The 19,879-nt window shown below is 40.4% G+C and overlaps 3 protein-coding genes across 3 annotated transcripts; 1 reads left to right on the forward strand and 2 right to left on the reverse strand.

The window, feature by feature from the left end:
- The first annotated feature begins 1,436 nt into the window (after positions 1 to 1,436).
- On the forward strand, positions 1,437 to 11,273 carry LOC119725677 (vacuolar protein sorting-associated protein 26B-like). The gene is made up of 8 exons (XM_038197199.1): positions 1,437 to 1,556; positions 2,631 to 2,844; positions 3,486 to 3,642; positions 4,362 to 4,526; positions 7,067 to 7,173; positions 7,673 to 7,741; positions 8,445 to 8,587; positions 9,468 to 11,273. The coding sequence occupies exons 1-8, from the start codon at positions 1,554 to 1,556 to the stop codon at positions 9,549 to 9,551; spliced, it is 942 nt and encodes a 313-aa protein (XP_038053127.1). The 5' UTR covers positions 1,437 to 1,553; the 3' UTR covers positions 9,552 to 11,273.
- LOC119725678 (tRNA (guanine-N(7)-)-methyltransferase-like) lies at positions 9,987 to 14,904 on the reverse strand. Its single transcript, XM_038197200.1, has 6 exons — positions 14,786 to 14,904; positions 13,964 to 14,115; positions 13,407 to 13,591; positions 12,878 to 12,991; positions 12,472 to 12,573; positions 9,987 to 11,724 (listed from the first exon to the last, which is right to left on the reverse strand). The coding sequence occupies exons 1-6, from the start codon at positions 14,863 to 14,865 to the stop codon at positions 11,605 to 11,607; spliced, it is 753 nt and encodes a 250-aa protein (XP_038053128.1). The 5' UTR covers positions 14,866 to 14,904; the 3' UTR covers positions 9,987 to 11,604.
- Positions 14,905 to 15,051: 147 nt separating this feature from the next.
- LOC119725679 lies at positions 15,052 to 19,336 on the reverse strand. Its single transcript, XM_038197201.1, has 5 exons — positions 19,191 to 19,336; positions 18,779 to 18,896; positions 18,075 to 18,176; positions 17,463 to 17,555; positions 15,052 to 16,445 (listed from the first exon to the last, which is right to left on the reverse strand). The coding sequence occupies exons 1-5, from the start codon at positions 19,254 to 19,256 to the stop codon at positions 16,267 to 16,269; spliced, it is 558 nt and encodes a 185-aa protein (XP_038053129.1). The 5' UTR covers positions 19,257 to 19,336; the 3' UTR covers positions 15,052 to 16,266.
- Between the last annotated feature and the right edge of the window lie 543 nt (positions 19,337 to 19,879).

Raw genomic sequence — 19,879 nt, forward strand, 5'->3', positions numbered from 1 at the left:
ACAAAGTTTTTCTCTTTTTTCTAAAACACCAATGGTGACCTACGGGACCCACAGCGTGCTAAACGCGGCTCGCAGCCAGCCTCGTGTTGAGCTGTGTTAATGTTGGTGAAGTGACTAGATATAGACGATGCGTGATCTCGCACTGTCGCGCAATCGTCAGGATGCGCGTGCGGCGGAGGCACGTGTTGAAGAAAACTACGGTTGGTGATTGGCCAGATCTAATAATTATTTCTCCACGCGTCTATCCTATTACCGAGTCGCAGCTCGGTAAATCTATCGGGGGTTGGGGGCAGATTTAGCAGGAGGACAAAACATAGGCCTCAATTGAATGTTCAATGATCAAACCCTGCATCAAGCTTTCTACCTAAATTATGAAATGAGCCTATATAATAATTGATTTTCGTGTAAAAAAATGTATATCAATCAACTGAAAACAATAAGTCCCTTTTCCAAATTGTTAAGTTATTTATGGAAAGTGTGGCGGTCCATACAACATACAAATGCAATAGGGTTGTCACTCACTGATATGCAGTAAGTTTTCAATCTTTGTGGGCAAGTCCGTTACGTCGTTGCTAAGTCGTGGAATGTCATGGCCTAGCGGTAAAGAACACCGGACTCATACTCTGGTGTTTCAGAGGAAACAGTGGCGTTGGGGCTCGAGCCCGCCGGGTCAAGACTTGTGCCATTAAGCAAGGCACTTTACCATTATTGCCTCGTCCTTCAGATGGGACGTAAAGCCGTAGGTTCCGTGTGTTGTGTAATCCAATGCACGTGAAAGAACCCAGTGACACTTATCGCTAAGTGAAGGGGTTTGCCCCGGTGTTTCTGGTCTCCTGTATAAACTCCCACGTGGAGTATTTAACCAAGAACCAATCACCGCGAAATTCAGGCTCCGACAACTGCTTAACCGAACATCAGCAGGAATAGTGGTTCCATCCCAGCTTTACCTCATGTTCATTTACTGGCATACTATAATTATTCAACAGATACAATTACAAGTATTTTTCAATGAATTCAAGACGTCAGTAATCATTTTTTATGCCTATTTTTTAAGAAAAGCATTCTCTTCAGTCGGGCAAACTTGCATACTGTGATATTTATTATTTGTCACAATTGACATTAGTTTAAACATCATTCTATTTTATAACCTTATCAGATAGAAAGTTGACAAGCCTTACTGTTAGTTATAGAGAAAAGTTTGTCATTCGTGGGAGGGGCAACAAGTGGACGCTAATCGAAAGACCCCGAGCTTTTTGAAATCGTGCCTTCGTCTCCAGCTTCGGCTGCATGATATTGCCATTTTGAATTTGATTTGGAATTAAAGGCTTCCGCGATTCTGATGATAATGTGCATGTGATGCATACATTATACAGAACGAAGTTTGAACAAATTTAGCGCCCTCTTGCATCTTGATATGTGCAGGTACAGAAGCAATCGACAGAGGGCGCCATTCAGATTGACTAACTTGTGATCTTCGACTGTGCCACCGTCAAATCTCCTCCCACTTTCGATGTAATTTTCTGAGGACGAATACTGCCGCAGTTCCGGTCATCATGGTAAGTCTGACAGAAATATGTTAATCGGTACATGTTTGTGTTCATTTTCCTGTGAGTTTTGGGCTTTTCAAAAGGAGTGTAAACATCACAAACATGTTATGTGTGATCTTCACGGCCGCTCGTTGCGTGCAATTCGGTGCATAATGCGATCATGCATGCCTAACGACACGTCAGCCCAGTATTCGGACAGAACAAAATTCAGGCATGCCGTATGGGCCGGGGCCTACACATTCTATCTACTATTTTTTCCAAATCAATATGGCTTAATATTTATTTTGATTTTACTACTAGCACAATTATCTTTACAACATACATGCCGAAACATTTCATGAACTTAAGCTGTGGGCGGGCCTAGGCCTAACACATAACATGCTTAAAATTAATTTAAAACTTGTTAAAAAAATTACGCAATGGCTATTGAGTATTGCTTACGGCAGCTGTAACTCAATGCCTACTAATTGTGGAACCCTCTGGTTCCCTGACCTAACAGTAACACTGTATTCAACATCAGGATCTTTGGCTGTTGGAACCAGACTGTCAACTGAATGGTTCTCAGACTTTATTTCCATTTTAAAAAAATCCTTCGAAGCCACGGATTACGAAGAAGAAAATGAAATCTACATGTACTTAAATAAAAAGAACGATTTGATTAAAAACTGAAAGTAAGAAATTATTTTTAAAATGATAATAATTGAGCAGCGTGGTAGCAGTTTCGAACCCAGATCCCCGGCAAAGTAGTCTAACATGTAGCCAGTCGAGCTAAGAAGCGTTCTGGTTGAATGTGTAGTTATAAATGTGATACAGATTTGCAATGGTGATTTCGCAATACCGCAATAATAGCAGTTGAAAATGGCGTTACGGCTGCCATAACAATAGCCACTACGAACAATTTAATACTCGATAGGCACATCTACCAAATATAAAATAGATGTTGCTTCTTAAGTTCTTTAGCCAGCTAGCATAATGTAGGCCTATCCTACATTTACTCCAAAATTTGTGTTCAAACCAAATTTTTGTTCGAAAACTTAGATTTATCATGTTTATGATGAAGAAAACTTTGTGTGAATCTGTCAGAGTTTCCTCGGCTTTGGGCAAGGGGCTGACATTGACATCGTCCTGGACGATGCATCCACTCGTAAGATGGCAGAGATCAAAACCGAAGATGGCAAGAAGGAGCGATTGTATCTCTTCTACGACGGGGAATCCATCGCGGGAAAGGTTAACGTTAATCTGAAGGGGCGTAAACTGGAACACCAAGGCATACGCATAGAGTTTGTCGGACAGATTGGTGAGTATGCCCAAACGCCCCCCCCCCCCCCCTGACTTTACTCTTTGCATACGGCAAGGCAATAAATCCACTCAAAATGGCTAAACCTACCTTGTGTGTTAAAGGGAATATACAACATTTGCAAACATCAAAAAATAAAACTTCCAAGTTTTTACGAAATACCTTACTAGGATGTTGGTAAATGACAGTCTCAAGCATCTTGTAAAATTATGGCACCTGGTGTGAAGTCATTTTCAAGAAAATGGTATTTTTGTATACATTTCCAACGGTGGTCGGCCGACCAGCTTTGGAAAAACCTAACTGTTTTTCAACTACTGTTCCAAATTTACAATTTTTCAGTCCAAATTGTATTTGCTATTGGTTACATGTTCATGAACGGGTGCAGGCCAGCTAGACTGGTTCCCTTGCCTTACAATTTTCCATCATCTATAAATCGATTCATTTTGTCTTTTGTGGAGTCAGGGAACCAGACTACTTGAACATTTTGTTTTTCTTGGTTTTTCCAACCTTTTCGAACACAAAACTTTAAAAATGTCTATTATACTAACCCCTCAAATAGTTCATTTCTGAAAATTACAGCAAAAGCCAATGATGTACATTCCCTTTTTAAATAACATCATTTCCATGTTTTGATTCTCTAGAGCTTTACTACGACAGAGGCAACCATCATGAGTTCACATCCCTAGTCAAAGAACTTGCGCGGCCGGGCGAGTTGTCGCAATCCACTGGTTACAATTTCGAGTTTTTGAACGTCGAGAAACCGTACGAGTCCTACACTGGTGCCAACGTAAGGTTACGGTAAGTCTCCAAGAGCCAGTTTCATCCTCTACAGTCCCATTGTATCGGGTATTTGTCGCAGAAAATCTGGACAACTCCTTCTTGCAAAAAGGATAAGGCCACAAAAAAAAATATTCGGTCTCTGGTCAGACCAAAGTTCCGGAATTGACGCGGCGCCGGCGACGCGGCTTCTTTTTTTTTCTTCAAGCTTGGATTGTACAGACAAGGTGGGGTACTATTTTGCTTTTTTGGTGTCCTCATGTACATTGGTGTCCTCCATAATTTACCTTGGTGCTCTCAATCATTTGCCTTGGTGCAATTTCCCATTCCTTGGTGCTCTTTGGTAAAACAAATTGAGGAGGTGCGGCAATAGAGGGCGCTGTTGGAGCTACCGCGGAACATTTGGGGAAAAAAAAAAGATTGACGCGCATGATTAAAATTGACGTGCGCGCTGACCAGAGATCGACTTACTTTTTTTTTTTGGCCTAATCGAAGTTGTTTAATACAATCTGATTAATGAATTACAAGATGATTCCTGCCAAAAATACATGTGTTTCTGACAATGGGTGTGCCGCAGATATACCCTTCTGAAAAAAAGTTACTGTCCTGGATATTAAAGTGTGATGAATTTTTAGTGAAAATTTTTAGTTACCTTTTACAAGAATGTAACTTTTAAAAATTATATCTCAGTCGCTGTCTACTTGTTTAATAGTTGGTATGCGTTTTCATTTGAATGACAGGTATTTCCTACGAGTAACGATAACAAAACGGTTGACCGACACAGTGAAAGAGATAGATCTACTCGTCCACACCCTGTCCCACTACCCTGAGGTCAACTCCTCCATCAAGATGGAAGTCGGTATTGAGGACTGCCTACACATAGAGTTTGAATACAACAAATCAAAGTGAGTAGAATGACCACACAGTGTGGGGTAGGGAGACAAATGGCATGACAGATACATGTAAGCCCTTTTCACACTTGAGCCTTTTAATCCGGGTTGAACTCAACCCCGGGCGATCCAGTGCCGCCTTGGGTTGAGGTTTTGATTTTTCAACCCCGCGTTCAACCCCGCATCGTTTCACACTTGTTTCATGCAAATCAAGCTTATCATGCTCAGTTACTACTGTTTTGAACCCTAGCAAGATTTTCAACCTGGGTTGAAAATCTCAACCCTGGTCTGGAGCAGTGTTGAGTTCAACGCGGGGCGAAATCAATCTCGGGGTTGACGCAGGGTTGACGCAGGGTTGAAATTCTTCAAGTGAGAAACGATGCATGTTTTCAACCCTGCGTCAACCCTGCGTCAACCCCAAGATTTGTCTAGTGTGAAAAGGGCTTCAGGGTGACAGATGTGGTCATGTGTGGTCAATTGTTCAATTAAGATGGAAGTCGGTATTGAGGACTACCTACACGTAGAGTTTGAATACAACATATCAAAGTGAGTATGGAACACACAGTGTGACAAATAGGGAGACAGACTCAGTGACACATAGGGGGACAGATAGAGTGACAGGTGGTTGCAGACCCTGAGGTCAAAGATGGGAGATTAGAAAAGAGCTTTATAAGGGGTGTGGTAGTCTCGTCAGTTCATGGTCACTTTTTATGTGAATGATAAGAAGCCGCAAGCTGACTAGTCTAGTCATAGACTCCAGTGTGTGTATATGCCCGATTGTTACCATTCTAAAGGTAAATACACTGTCGCTTTTTAGTGCATTTTCAGCATTGAGGGCCATGGTATAATGGTGTCACACCTTGACAGATGTTGTGTGACAGTTCGGGACACAAACAGCGTTACAAACAGGGTGATAGAAAGATACAACCATCGTCTGCGGTTTTAAGGCCGTTGTCCAGTCTGTTCTTGGTTGGCCTGCTTTATCCCTATGGCGTCCCTCGCATCGACTCTAAGCAGTCGCATGTCATCTGAGCGAGGTTTAGATAGATAGAAAGATGCAACATAGCATCTCTCACAACACACCATCCTACCTTGACTTTCTCCTCAAGTGCTATGAGCGCCTTTTCAGGCAGATACCGGCCCTTTACAAATGTTATTAGCTGTTTCGGTAACACACCGAAACAGCTCTTGTTTTCGTTAAGATTTTTTTTTTTCTTTTTTCTTTTTTTTTTTTTTTTTTTTACCCCCCTCTCTTTTTTCAGACTTTTTCTCCATAGGTTTTACACACGTTTCTTCTACCACTCCACTTTGCCACTTTTTTAAATCCGATTAATTTCAAACTTGGTACATACCTAGACCACCACCCACAGATGGTCCTAGAAGAAATTTGTGATCGTGACGTCATCAGGTGTCAGGTTACATCACATTAAAGATGCATTTTTCCCCATATGTTTTGTACACGTTTTAAAACACTCCAGTTTGGCATCTTCGTAAATCCGATCGACTTTAAACTTAATTCATACTTAGACCACCACCCACAGATGGTTCTACACGAAATTCGTGATCGTGACGTCATCAAGTGTCAGGTTACGTCACATTAAAGATGCATTTTTCCCCATAGGGTTTGTACATGTATTAAAACGCTCCATTTCGGCACTTTCGTAAATCCGATCGACGTTACACTTGGTACACACTTAGACCATCACCCACAGATGGTTCTTGAAGAAATTCGTGATCGTGACGTCATCAGGTGTTACGTTACTCCACATTAAAGATGCACATTTTCCCTATATGTTTTGTACACGTTTTAAAACACTCCACCTTGGCACCTTCATAAATGCGATCGACCTCAGACTTAGTACATACTTAGACCACCACCCAGAGATGGTCCAAGAAGAAATTTGTAATCGTGGCGTCATCAGGTGTTGGGTTACGTCACATTAAAGATGCGTTTTTCCCCATATGTTTTGTACAAGTTTTAAAACACTCCACTTTGGCACCTTCGTAAATCCGATCGACCTCAGTCTTGATACATACTTAGACCACCACCCACACATGGTCCTAGAAGAAATTTGTGATCGTGACGTCATCAGGTGTTGGGTTATATCACATTAAAGATGCATTTTTCCCCATAGGGTTTGTACACGTTTTAAAACACTCTACTTTGGCACTTTTGTAAATTATGTGATCGACGTTAGACCTGGTACACACTTAGACTACCAGCCACAGATGGTCCTAGAAAAATGTTGTGATCGTACCAATGCCGAGATGGGTTATAGATGAAAATTCATGTGATGTCATCATCAAATGTCATGTGACGTCCCTTAAAGGGGCATTTTGTTCTTTATAGGCCTATATTTACAGACCTATATGTTCGATTTGGTTATAACTTGACATGTACGTATAATGTGCTGTTATAGATGACATTTTTAGTGACGTCACTGATTGTTCATCACGTTCTCAGAGTATTTTGAATATCCGAAACAGCTTGGGTTTGTCCACAAACACATCTCTAGTTATTATTATTATTATCCAAATCTTCTTAAATTCTGCAGGTACCACCTTAAAGACGTTATAGTCGGGAAGATTTACTTTCTGCTGGTGCGAATCAAGATTAAACACATGGAGCTTGCCATTATCAAGAGGGAGACAACGGGTTCAGGTGGGTGGCTTAAGAGGGGAGTGGAACACCCATAGGGGTGTAGGGAGGGGGAGGAAGGGTGCATGGGGGTAATGAATGTGTGATGAGGATCAGGAAGATGGCTAAAGGTGGTGGTGGATCACACCCTAGGTTTTTTTTTTTTTTTGGGGGGGGGGGGGAGAATAGAAAGGGTGCATTGGGTAATAGGTGTGTAATGAGGATCAGGTGGGTGATATTGGGTTAGTATCAATACCCCTAGGGGTGAAAGGGGGCAATAAAGGGTGCATGGGTTGTGACCAAGATGAGGTGGATTGGATAGGGGGTAGTTGTAATGGGTTGGGGAAGAGGGAAATGGGTGCATTATTTGTGGCTTAAAGCAAACAAAAGTAAAAAGAGGGGTGTGGTTTGGTGGATGGGAAAGGGTGCAAAGTGGTGAAAAAAAAAACTGTTTCTGCCTTTATATTCCTGAATTCTGCTGCATTTCATTTTTTTTTCTCATTTTAATTTCCACCTTTGGTAGGTCCCAATACCTTCAACGAGAACGAGACCATAGCAAAGTATGAAATCATGGACGGGGCACCAGTGAGAGGTGAGATCTCTTTCCTACTAAATGAAACCAACTCTTTTAGCTATTACTAAAATTCTTTCTTTAAAGGGAAAATACAACATTTGCAAACTTCAAAAAATAAAACTACCAAATAATTTTGAAATACCTTGCTGGACTGTTAGTGAATGACAGTGTAAAGCATCCTGTAAAATCATGGCACCTGGTATACTGTCATTTTCAAGAAAAGTGGTATTTTTGTATCAATTTCCAACGCTGATCGGCCGATGAGCGTTGGAAAAAACTGGCTTTTTTCAAATACTGGCCCCAATTGACCATCGCACTTGTTTGCAATCGATTACAAACCTATGAACGGGTACGAGCCAGCTAGACTGGTTCCCTGACCTTACAATTCCCCAATGTATGTAAACTGCTCTGATTCTTCTTATATGGAGTCAGGGAACCAGACTATAGGAAAATGATCGTTTTTCTTGGTTTTTATTGCATTTTCGAACCCAAAACCTCAAAAAAGACAGTGTAACTATATTTGCTATATATTTCCAACCCCCCAATTCCATCCATTTCTGAAAATTACAGCAAAAGCAAATGATGTATATTCCCTTTAAGTAATAACTGATACATGAAGGGGTGTCAAAATAAACTTACACACCATCCCTTCACAGTATGCCATCAAAAATGTCTTGGCTCACATCTTGAAGTTTCCTCCATCTTCCTGCCTTCATCTCAGGTGAATCCATTCCCATCCGGCTGTTCCTGTCTGGCTATGAGTTGACGCCGACGATGCGAGACGTCAACAAGAAGTTCTCCACCCGCTATTACCTGAACCTCGTCCTTGTTGATGAGGAGGAGAGGAGATACTTCAAACAACAGGTCGGGTCTCGGCCAGGGCCGTAAATTATTATCACAATGCATTTCCAGCGAGATTATTAGAGGGCGCCCTTTCTACATGCATGCATATTCACAGATGTTGATGCATAATCATAGTTGTTCAAGGCTTTATATAATAACCCTAACCTTCCCAAATCCTCCAAAAACTTCTTTGTAAAATGGAGGATTTTTGCAGGATTGAGGCTATATGGCAAAAATGTGTGGCTGATTTTCAGGGATGCACTGTGTCAACGACCTTGCATTGTTACTGCTCAGCCGTGCATAAATTTAGGCCTAGATTATACTTGAAATCCTCCGCACTGCTCCAGGATGTCACTGGCTCTGCCTCAACATATTTACAGTGATTGCTGGAGGATTTTGCAGGATTGAGGCAGTGGTCACCCCTCTAAGGACCACATTCAAGAAATACCGGAGGATTTTGCAGGATTGAGGCAGTGGTCACCCCTCCAAGGACCACATTCAAGAAATAATGGAGGATTTTGCAGGATTGAGGCTGTATGCAATTTTTACATGGAGGCAGTTGGAGGATTTTGCAGGATTGAGGTTGCATCGTAGCAAAAATGCCTGGGGACTTGGGGATAAGGAATAAAGGTGTATCAAGCACTGAAGTAAGGCAGCAGATACATTGCCTGGTTGGAATTAAATGTGACTTCTAATACATTCAGCTGAGTTTGAAGGTCTTGGTGAGGTCTTCCTAGCATACTACTCCATTTTTCTTGTCAGTTATTTTAAACAACTTGGGCTAGAGGCAAAACAAGTTGTACAGAACAGATCAATTGATGTCAATCTTTATTTCCCTGTGTATAGCTTTTTACAGTTAACTTTTTTAAACAAATTTTCCTGTTTTTGTTTCTTTTCGTAGGAAATCACACTGTGGAGGAAACCCGACAAAGCCAAGAAACCCCAGAACTTCCAAACCCAGAAGTTTGTGTCTCAGAAATCCTAGAATTAGGGATGTAACGACCGCTACCAACCCCTTTCATCATGCCGTCTCGTCTACAAATGAAGATGAGAAGTGGTGGAAACAAAATAAAAAGGCTGTATACATATATAAAGTCAATGATTGGTGATCATATTTTTTTTATTTGGGAATTGTTAGTTGCTGGCTTTTAGAGAAATGTAAATGAAGAGTAGAATGTTTGAGTTAACGTGGGTCGACAAAATTATTAGATATTTTTTTTATTTAAACGAGGAGATGGCAAAACCTCTTCCGTTTAATAGATTCTGTTGGTTTTGTTCATAGTGTAGTTTCGTCTTTCAGTAAATTCAGTTCGGTTAGTTGGGGAGAAGAAAAAAAAATGGTCACCAATTATTTTTGTTTATAATCAAAATTTAAAGCCTTTGTTTATGCTGTACAAATATTAATCTTGTAGAATAGATAAACAATTCTTTCAAAATTGCCTTTTAATACAACGGAAAGTGCATTTTGATTTGACCAATCAAAAAGAACTGATAAGATGAAAATGTGTTAACCTGATCGGTAAACTGGCTAATAGTGGTAAGATTAACCACTAAACCTGGTTACTGGTGGATAAAACCTTGGTAAACCGGTTAGAGAAAATGGTAAAGTTACTGTTAACTCTAGCATTCTTATATGTATATGATTTAGCCATAATAGTGTATAACAAATATGTTTCAGATTCATCTCTTTTGTAGAGAACTTTGTTCTATTAAAATGTGTCTCCGAATTTGCCATTTTACTTAAACCCAGTCTGTTAGGCGCCGCTAGACTTGTACATGTATATTGAAGAAAAGACCCACAATTTAACGTTTTCGTTCAGAGGGGTGTTGTATTCATATTCAATATCTTTCTGTGCATGTGAAGATAAAAAAAAAACAGCTGATACACAGAGTCGGAGATAAACACATTTTGAAGGCAACATCATGTGAGACAAAAACCTTTTTCAACATAAAGTTCTTTTGATCGAGTCTAAATGGACACAGTAAAAGAATGGAATTTGAAAAAAATCTTTTATTTCATTTTTTCTATATTCATCATTGAAACCATTAATTGAGAAAATTAAAGCCGATTTACACGACATCCAATATAAATGATTATAAATTTAAAACTTCAATGATTGTTTGATATATTGAACTTCTAATAATAATATCACAACATGTGAAAGATTAATGCCAATTCCATTTCATATCTATGGTCCATGAATATAAAACCAAGCCTACACTGCGTGTAGTTTCCATAAAAATCAACTTTCTTTTACTTTCCGTTCTGCGTTCCTTCTGCAATTTGTTGTTGTCAATGAAATGGCCTAATTTTATTAATTTCCTGTTTCAAAAGATGAAAAAATCCTTCATTGGCTCTGCAATTTTGTTTGTGCTATTGTGTCTGCGAGACTTGACCTGACCCTGCATTTTTAATTGGGCGTGCTGTTTCAAATTGAAAAAAGTGTTTTTTCAATGACATTAAAGTCTATTCATAGATGGAATTTTTGCGTCGGGGTGATGTAAATCAAATGAGGTTTTTGCCCTTCACCGTTACGTTCGCATCTATTTTTCTGTGCCTGCTCCTTTCTTTCAGAACTCGTACTTGTATGTATCTGTATCGCAAGTAACTTGAGATTTAGTTTTAGTTTTAAACTCAGTCAGCATTTGTATCTCGTTTGAAAGACGAAGACACTACCAATAAACTGTATACATGTAATTACTGAAATATGCCGTGGTGTCATGTTATTACGTACTTTACAGAAATGCAACTTTTCCTCGGATCCGCTGATATCCTCGATTTTTACTTATCATGAATGCCATTACAAATTGAAAAATACTGTACAAAGTCTTGTGTGGTTTAGAATGTCCTTGTTTTTGTTGTTGTAAATTCCCAGTTGCATGCCTGATACAAACTCAGCCGGACCTAGTTGTGTATTTTGAAACATTCTGGTGTCACTGATACATTATGAACCATCTACCAATGCCGGTTACAATGTACTATGGAAGAAAGACATCAAAAATATACATTGTACACAAAAGTAAAAAAGTGTTTGTCGTCATGTGAAGGGATCCTTGATTCTTCTGAAGACAGCCGGGAACTTGTCGCCATTGTTACGCGTGACCTTTTGACCTTCCTCGGTGCACTGACCCAACAACTCCACAACTGGGTCCTGGACCTATAAACAAAACAAGGAGGAAAGTACCTTTTTTAATTTGAAACTCGCCCGTTAAACTGAAAGACTCAAAATAAAGCTGGTTGAAAAGGAATCTGGCAGTCTTTAGCCCCAACAGTACAGATCACAGATCCATAACAACTAAATCACAAGTAAACGGACAAAGAACAATAAAAAAGAGATGCCATTGCCAAAGTTCATTTGAAAGCCTTGCGAATTGACTTGGGGCTTGATAACTTATGAAGACTTGTGACTGACTTGTGATGACTTGTGATTGGCTTTATGATTGACTTGTGATTGATATGTGAATGACTTGTGATTGATTTGTGAATGACTTGTGATGACTTCTGATTAACTTATGATGACTATGCTCCATCCTTGCAGTCCTGATTTGAAAATCACAGGCGTGTGGTAAAAGGCACACCTGGATTTTTTTAGGTGAGTGATTCTTCTAGGCTGTGATTCTGTGGTCCAAGCTGGGACTGAACAATCTGGAGTTGTTTTTTTTATAATATTCATCTTGGTTAACAGTAAAGCCATTTTCTCTTCACTGACATACTTTTTCCCCACTAATTATGAAGCATAATTATGCCGTAAAAGTAAGCCGAGGTGTGCGGTAAAGAGGGATTCAGGCGTGCGATTATTCGCACTTCTCGGGAAGCTTTTAGGCGTGCGATGGCGTGGGGGTGTGATCGCACGCCTCAAATCAGAAGGACTGTCCTTGGGTTTTGTAGTGACGACTTGCCGTACCTGTTCCTGGTCTGTGATTCTCTGGAACAGTGGATGTTCACTCAGATGTTTACACATCCAGTCGTGCAGCTCCTTCACGTCTGTGATTGTGTACAGAAGTCCCTACCAAGAAACAAGAAAAAGTAGTATCTAGTGAAGACTGTATCAAGCCAATAATTGTAAATAAAAACTGCTCATTGAAGTAATATTTTCCTTTTGCATCAGTTTTGTTTGTGTTATGCACTGTTTTTGTTTTTCTTAAACTCTTTGTCAAATTATCACTATCTAGCAGTCTAGAGGGATTTCAGTAAGTTTTGTGGCAGGAAAGTATCGGAATTCTTACAGAACTTCCATCTCCAGTAACACCCAAATCTTATTTTTTATCAATGATCCAAGCAAATCAAAACATCGTCTTGTACCAACTCACCCCTTCTTTCATGATGTAGGCATACTCGGCAAGAAGAGTCTGGTTGACAATTCGCCACTTGTGTTTGGTCTTCTTGAAGTGTGGGTCAGGGAACAGGATAAACATCTTAGATATCTACAACACAATAGAATCTTTATAAATAAATGCAGGATAATTCTGTGTAGTAAGTAAAGTCCGTCACGAGACGATGTGGCCCGTCAGGCCGGCATTTATCTCTGGTTTCCTTGGCATGAAACAACTGATAATAGTTCTATTCCCCCTGGATGGGATGCCAGTCCATCGCAGGTTACTCCCCAGCTAACGCCGGTACCTATTATACTTTTTGTTGGAAAAAGGCAAGTGGGGGTGAAGTGGCTTGCCTAAGGACACAACATATCACAAGCAGCTGGATTCGAACTCCTGCCCCTCTGATCATGAGTCACAATCCCTAACCACTAGACCACACTCCCCCTGAATATGAATTCCTTTTGTTTTGTAGGACTTTTTTGTTTTAATAAGATGGAAATCGTTTGGATCTGTCCACTTATACCTGTCCTTTCCTGAAGAAGTTTGGCAGGTGTTTCATGGCGTTAACTCTCAGACAGGCAATGTTCTGGTACGCCCCTTCCTGATTCTGTCTCAGCGCTTTGATCCGATCCTGGACGTAGTCCGACACCTTCATACGTATCTCCATACCCAGCATCAGCGTGCGGGGGAACATGGGCGACAAGGACACTGTATAATGCACATAAAGATCTGGATAATAACCACGTTGTATCAAATAGAGCAAGCATTATGTTCATTATAAATTGTCCGGCTTACAATGCCAGTTAAATTCTTCAAGAACACCAAGTTGGCTGATATTCGGCTTCGGATTTTAAAACAGAACTCGTTACAGTGAGCAAAGCAAAACACAGAGTCTTTACTTTCCAGGGGCAAAGTAAAATAATTCACCATTTTCACGCCTCCTCCTTCCTTACCGTTTTTTCTAGACACTGTGGAGTGTCATGTTGAGGCCTCCTCCGCCTAGGCTGAGAAAATGGGCCCATTGAGCAGCCTCCGTTGATTAACTCTTTTCGTTTACTTTAAAAAGGGATTCTTACTCACCTAGAAGGCCACCATATCCGCATCCTACATCCAAGAACTCCACCTGGGCTTTGGGCTGGCTCTCACTGTTGGACGTGCCACACTCTGCTTGCGACCCAGCACAGAATGCTGGGTAGAGGTCACTCCAATCCATCCCATCTGGATCAACTGGACTGTGCGCAAAATCAAGGATTAAGTCAATTCAACACAGCCTTTGTCTGTCACCACCAGGGGCGTCACTAGGGTTGGGGGAAGGAGGAGGGGGTTGTCAACAGCAACCCCCCCCCCCCCCACCCCCCCCCCCCCCCCCCCCCCCATTACTCCATAGGAAGCAGGGGTGTGAGTGACCACTGATAAAAATAGCTGAAAATGTGTAAAAAGCTGAATTTTGGAAATCGCCTATACTTTTGTACACAGCAATTGTAGGGAAAAAAGCTGGAATCCGAAACCAAAAAAGCTGAAATCAGCTTAAAAAGCTGAGATTTCACACTCCTGGGGAAGATTGTATCCAGTCCCCCCCCCCCCCCCCCCCCCCTCCCCAGAGCAGAGGGAGAGGGCGGGTGTCCTGCAAAAAGAAAATCCTGTCTAGCTTTTAGTTTTAGCACGAATGGTCTGTCAAGTGTCAGCAAAACCCCCTACCCCAAAGTAACCCCCCCCCTACTACCACCCCTCCCCCCCCCCCCCTCAAGCCCGTGTGTTACGGTCATGACGGTTTACTGAACTGTTTAGTGATCCTTTCTGCTTGAAAAACTAAACCTTGAGGATTATTTATCAGCCATGATGACCTGATATATTAGACACTAATGTCTGTATACATTCAATAACATGCTAATATCTACTCACTACTCGAAGGAGTGGTCTGAATGCGGGTTAGAATGGGCTCGTTGTCTGTAAAACTTTTTTTGCGGCATGGGCGCAGCCATCTTGATTAGGGTTTCAAGTAAACACTTGAGGGCGCTGTAGCTAGATTCTCTGTCCAGAACCCTTTTTTTTTTCTCTCTGAAGCTTGGCAACTTTAGTACCGTGTACATACTCGAAAAGCTTTGATAAAAGATTTTTAAACTAATGTTCAAGACAACAATTTATGAAACATCACAGTAAACAACGCGTTGCCCGACTGAAGAACCTTTATTGTTTTAAGATTAAAGCCAAGATCACCACTGACATCATAAATTCATTGACACAAATTTATTTGTATTTATCGGTAAATTAACTGATATACGAGGTTTCCTGCTGATTCTGGGTGAGCCCTGCATAGTTATAGTTGTCGGCCAGAGCCTATTAAGTTATTTCACAACGGTTGCAACCGGCCCACAAAGATATTAAACAATTTGACTTAATTAGCGGACAACCCTTTTACCAAATTTATATTTCTGTGCCGTACATACCGCCAAAGACTTTTCTCAATTCTTTATTCAAATTTAATAGTGTAATGGTAATTATTCTTGTTGAATTAATTTTTTGATTGATTCATTGATTAATTTGACGGTTGCTTTCAAAATTGAATAACAATTAAGCCCACGTCATAATTTGTCACCGTCACCACAAATTAAGGCACCTGGAGGCTCCGCATAGTGGCAATATATAGTTACGTGTTTCGAAGCGAATTGAGTTGACGATGTTTTGAATGGTGATCGTTTTAGCCTCAGGATTGTCTGAAAGCTATGGTCTTGAATAGCACGTAAATATATGATTTTTATTGAACAAAAAATATATAACTGTGATTTATTGAACTAATTAATTATAACTGTACTTTGTGAAAACTCAAACGCTGTACGGTGTTCGATAACTCCTTTGATTCAATTGCATATCGACTCAATTATGCTTTATATCTCAGTTACTAAAATCAGCCTTATTGAAAAGAAGATAGTGCAGAACTCGGGCCTACATATAATTGTTATAAAGTGCACAAGTGGTCAAACCTCGTGGTTCACGCCATATAATAGCTCTTGCGTACTGTTGATTGGCCATTTTTTGAATGGGGGCGCGCTTTACCAATGCAATTTTCCAGTAATAAACTGGGTAAAAATAGCTAATTTCAAGTTAGGCCTACTTCAATCTAAAAAGTCCGAGTTTGTAAACGTACGTGTCACATGTCCATTAAAGCAACGGGGTCTACCCGAGTGTTCCCCAAATACCTACGTTCCCCAATACCTATGTCCTCAGGGTTAGGGTTGGGAACATAATAGGTATTGGGAACTTAGGTATTCAGGGGAACATAATAGTTATGCACCCATAGCAAGTTTACGCCAATAACATTGGATTCACTGTCCGTGGAGCGCCCTCATTTGTCCCAAATCAATGGCCAATCGTCGATGTACAGTCTACCCGATGTTCACGCACCCAAGGTTAACGGTGACCACAGTGTGGCCGAAGAACTTGGCAGACAGAGCGATGCAGCCGTGAAACTTGCTTCCGGTTACCTCCAGATCCGATAACTTGATGCATATCGATGTGAATGGCACGTCGGGGATAGGTGCGCAGATGGCAGGCGGATCATGAGCTGCAGAACGAAGACATCCAATAATATTTCTATCGGAATTATAATCATCAGAAGTAGAGGGGGTTCTCACATTCTGATCATACAGGGTGAGTAAAAAAACACGAAACACAAATGTCAGGACTATTGTTGTAGTGAAGTTCTGCATGTAGCACTTTGAAAATCTAGGATATCAAAGCCCAATTCATAACTTTCCTTTAGTACAAGAATCATTCAAATCACTTATGTACTTTTCAAGTTACGGAATTTTAAACACAACCACCGTTTAAAAGTTCTGTCCATGGATCACACAATAAGTGTGCGTTCTTTCAGCAAAATGAAAAAAAATTCACACACATCCTTATGTGATGTTTTTCGTTTTGCTGAAAGTATACACTTACCTTTTTGTGATCCGTGAACAGAACTTTAAAATGGTGGTTGCGTTTAAAAGTCCGTAACTTGTAAAATATATATAAGTGATTTGAACGATTCTTATATAAAGAAAGCTTATGAATTGAGCTTTCATTTCGTGGCTTTTGTGTTACATTTAGAACTTCACTAAAACAATGGTCCCGACATTTGGGTTTCGGTTTTTTTGACACCCTGTAGAGCGGAATGACTCTGAAATATTCGGTATAATGCCTTTGGAAACAATTTCTTGCTGGATAGAATTAGCCATTCGTTTGATTCAGAACGCTCTGTCAGTATCAGTTAGCACACGCCAGTTAATATCATCAGGTTTTTAACGTTAATTACATTCTAAAGCACATCTTGAATTTGTCTTTGAAATTGTTATTTCAAACGATATTGGATTCTGGAGACAAAGTTCACAAAAAGAATTACCTTTGATCACTTTTCAACATTCGAAGCTAAAAACTTAACCTGAATATTAATGTCAATGGTGGTTCCTGACTTTTGAAAGAATCGGGGCCCACAACATGTTATTAAATTTTAACAAGAAGTTCTTAACTTGAGAGAGTGCTTATGAAATTTGTTACACAATGTCAAGAGTAGAATAAATTGGGTCTGCTGTCTACGTACCTGACACCGTCTCGTCGATGATGTCATGACCTAGGACGGTCAACTTCAAGTGAACACTCAAATCTTCGACATTATACTCGGCCAGCACACAAGCTAGATTTAAAACAAAAACCCTTTTAAGCAAGCTACATGTACATTCTGAACTAAAGAACACTTTGGAAATGGTAATATAGTTTCACATTTATGACATGCATCAAAGTCTCATTTATTTTACCATTTGTTTTTTCATTGAGGGGTTGGAAGTTTGAACTTCTGATCGAACGCTTCATCTCGTCGCGAATCGTTCGTCGTACAAAGAAGCTATTTATCAATTTTCAGGTGTCTGCTTATGTTCTTCATCCCAAAAAATGGTAACCGAACGCTTTAATTCTTGAATACCATGCGCATGCGTAAAGTACGTAGTGACACATTCTTGATCGATGCGATATAATAAAAAAAAAGGAAGAGAATAATTAAACAAGTGAATCGGAGTCTAATAATTTCCCTATATACCCGCATTTATTTGGTAACGTTTTGATGTCCAGATCAAATTTTGCTCTAGTGGTGTTCCGATGACTTTAGCTTATTTTGGTCGTGCTTTTACGTTTGACAAATTCTAAGTCACGGACTTACCATCCACATCAAACTTGCCAGCGAACTTGACCTGGCCGCAGCAATGAGCTGAGGTTGCATCCGTTGTGCAATCACCTGATGCTTGGCGCGTGCTTACGCCCTCTGTTGACGAAAGTACAACAACAATATTTTACCTTTAATAGACTCAAGGGCGTCAATTCGCTCGTATACCCACCGCCCAACCGCCGTGTATCTCTATTGTGCGATTTGCTATAGATGTATAGTTGTTGGCATGTTTTTCGGTCTTTAAAGTTAAAGATCAAATGGAGGTCCGTATTTCATTGTTAAAAATAAATTGGCTCAATCTCCAAAGAACTGTGCGAAATGTACAGGAACTAAATGTTGGCGGGGCCAAAAAGTCGGATTTGTCAAGTTTTTAAAGACATAGAGCGTTTTCGAAACGACTGGCTTTTGCTTCGTCTTCGGCTTAAGGAGATTAGGACTCCAACTTCTGGAACTCCAGCTACATTTAAGGTGCCTGCACTGCTCTGCTTCAGGAACATTCAATCGGTTGATATGAAACCACATGTTGTAATATTTTTGTTTAGTTTGCCTCCCAGTGATTCAGAAGTAGGAGGCAAAGCCGTATCCGAAGCCGAAGCAAAGGTTTCGAAAACACCCATAGAGAGCGACTTTAGCTTACTCGTTTGAATAGCAATAAAAGTTGATTTGGATTTGGAGGCTGCCTATATTTCTAGACTTACGGTCTGCAAGAATCATCATTGCCACCTCCTTGGCGCTCTTGGTTGCCAGTTCTGCCTCAAGGAGACCCACCAACATCTCCTCTTCTTCCTTGGTCAATGCACGCTCTTCATAAGGCACCTTAAAAAATAACCAAATGCAAAATTGGGGCTTTTAAAACTCTTGGTGGCAGCACACACTTGAAGTCGCATGGTGAACTATAAGGCTACAGTTTAAAATCACACACAGGTGTATGGGAAGTGGCTGCAGCCGCTACCATAGTCTCGTGTGTAATTTTAAGCCGTAGCCAAGAAATTCGGGCATGGCTTAACATCATACACTCACTGTATTGTACTAGAAAAAAAACTAGCAAAAATGACTGAATGCAAATTTCGTAGGAAAAACAGAATTCGAAACACCTTTTCACAAACTCACCCGAAGAGAAAACGCACCGACCGATGCCGCGATGGCGCAGATGGCGATGAGCAGTAATGCACGCATGGTGTTATTCTTCAACTCAAAAACTCAACTCAATTCTTCAACTTCAACTCACAACAACTTTTCTCTCGCTTTGAAGTGACGGTATGATCTGGTACAAAACGATCAATTCGGGAGGCATTTATAACATTTAGGTGTTTACTTTAGTTAAGGGCCACAAAATTTTAGGAGAGTTGCTAAATTAATGGCCCGTGCAGGTGATCAGCAACCGTGTCCCATAGTTTTCTGTTTTCTTTGCTTCAAAAGCAAATAAAAGTTGGCAACAAAACGGTACACAACCCGTATAAATATTGCTAGCAATGTTTATGACTGTTTGATTTCACATCACGGTTTGTCTGACAGTGCACTTTTTTCAGGTAATCTTTGACGACTGTGCAAACGGAACTGCCAACCATATACACAATTACCAGTAGAAGTTGCTGAAAAGGAACTCATGTATTTGTTCCGTTTTTGGACGAGTGGTTTAAATGGCTAACCCTTCAAAGCATCTTACGTCAGTGTCATATTTCTAGTGGTATTTATCAGCTTTCGCTGAGTTTTGAAAAACAATAGTGGAATTGAAAAGAAAAACAAACGCAACAATCTTAGTTCAAGGATCATGTGCAACTGCAGTCACATTTCGGTTT

This window comes from Patiria miniata, unplaced genomic scaffold (assembly GCF_015706575.1).
Source record: "Patiria miniata isolate m_02_andy unplaced genomic scaffold, ASM1570657v1 HiC_scaffold_19, whole genome shotgun sequence".
NCBI lineage: Eukaryota > Metazoa > Echinodermata > Asteroidea > Valvatida > Asterinidae > Patiria > Patiria miniata.

Excerpts from the sequence above, each read along its gene's own strand:
- LOC119725677 (XM_038197199.1), top strand. Across the intron at positions 7,742-8,444 it reads GGACGGGGCACCAGTGAGAG|GTGAATCCATTCCCATCCGG; the intron begins GTGAGATCTCTT and ends CCTTCATCTCAG. Across the intron at positions 8,588-9,467 it reads GGAGATACTTCAAACAACAG|GAAATCACACTGTGGAGGAA; the intron begins GTCGGGTCTCGG and ends TTCTTTTCGTAG.
- LOC119725678 (XM_038197200.1), bottom strand. The coding sequence starts at position 14,865 with ATGGCTGCGCCCATGCCGCAAAAAAAGTTTTACAGACAACGAGCCCAT. Across the intron at positions 13,592-13,963 it reads CGGATATGGTGGCCTTCTAG|TGTCCTTGTCGCCCATGTTC; the intron begins GTGAGTAAGAAT and ends TGCATTATACAG. Across the intron at positions 11,725-12,471 it reads GAATCACAGACCAGGAACAG|GTCCAGGACCCAGTTGTGGA; the intron begins GTACGGCAAGTC and ends TTTTGTTTATAG.
- LOC119725679 (XM_038197201.1), bottom strand. The coding sequence starts at position 19,256 with ATGCGTGCATTACTGCTCATCGCCATCTGCGCCATCGCGGCATCGGTC. Across the intron at positions 18,897-19,190 it reads TCGGTGCGTTTTCTCTTCGG|GTGCCTTATGAAGAGCGTGC; the intron begins GTGAGTTTGTGA and ends TTATTTTTTAAG. Across the intron at positions 17,556-18,074 it reads TGGCAAGTTTGATGTGGATG|CTTGTGTGCTGGCCGAGTAT; the intron begins GTAAGTCCGTGA and ends TTTTAAATCTAG.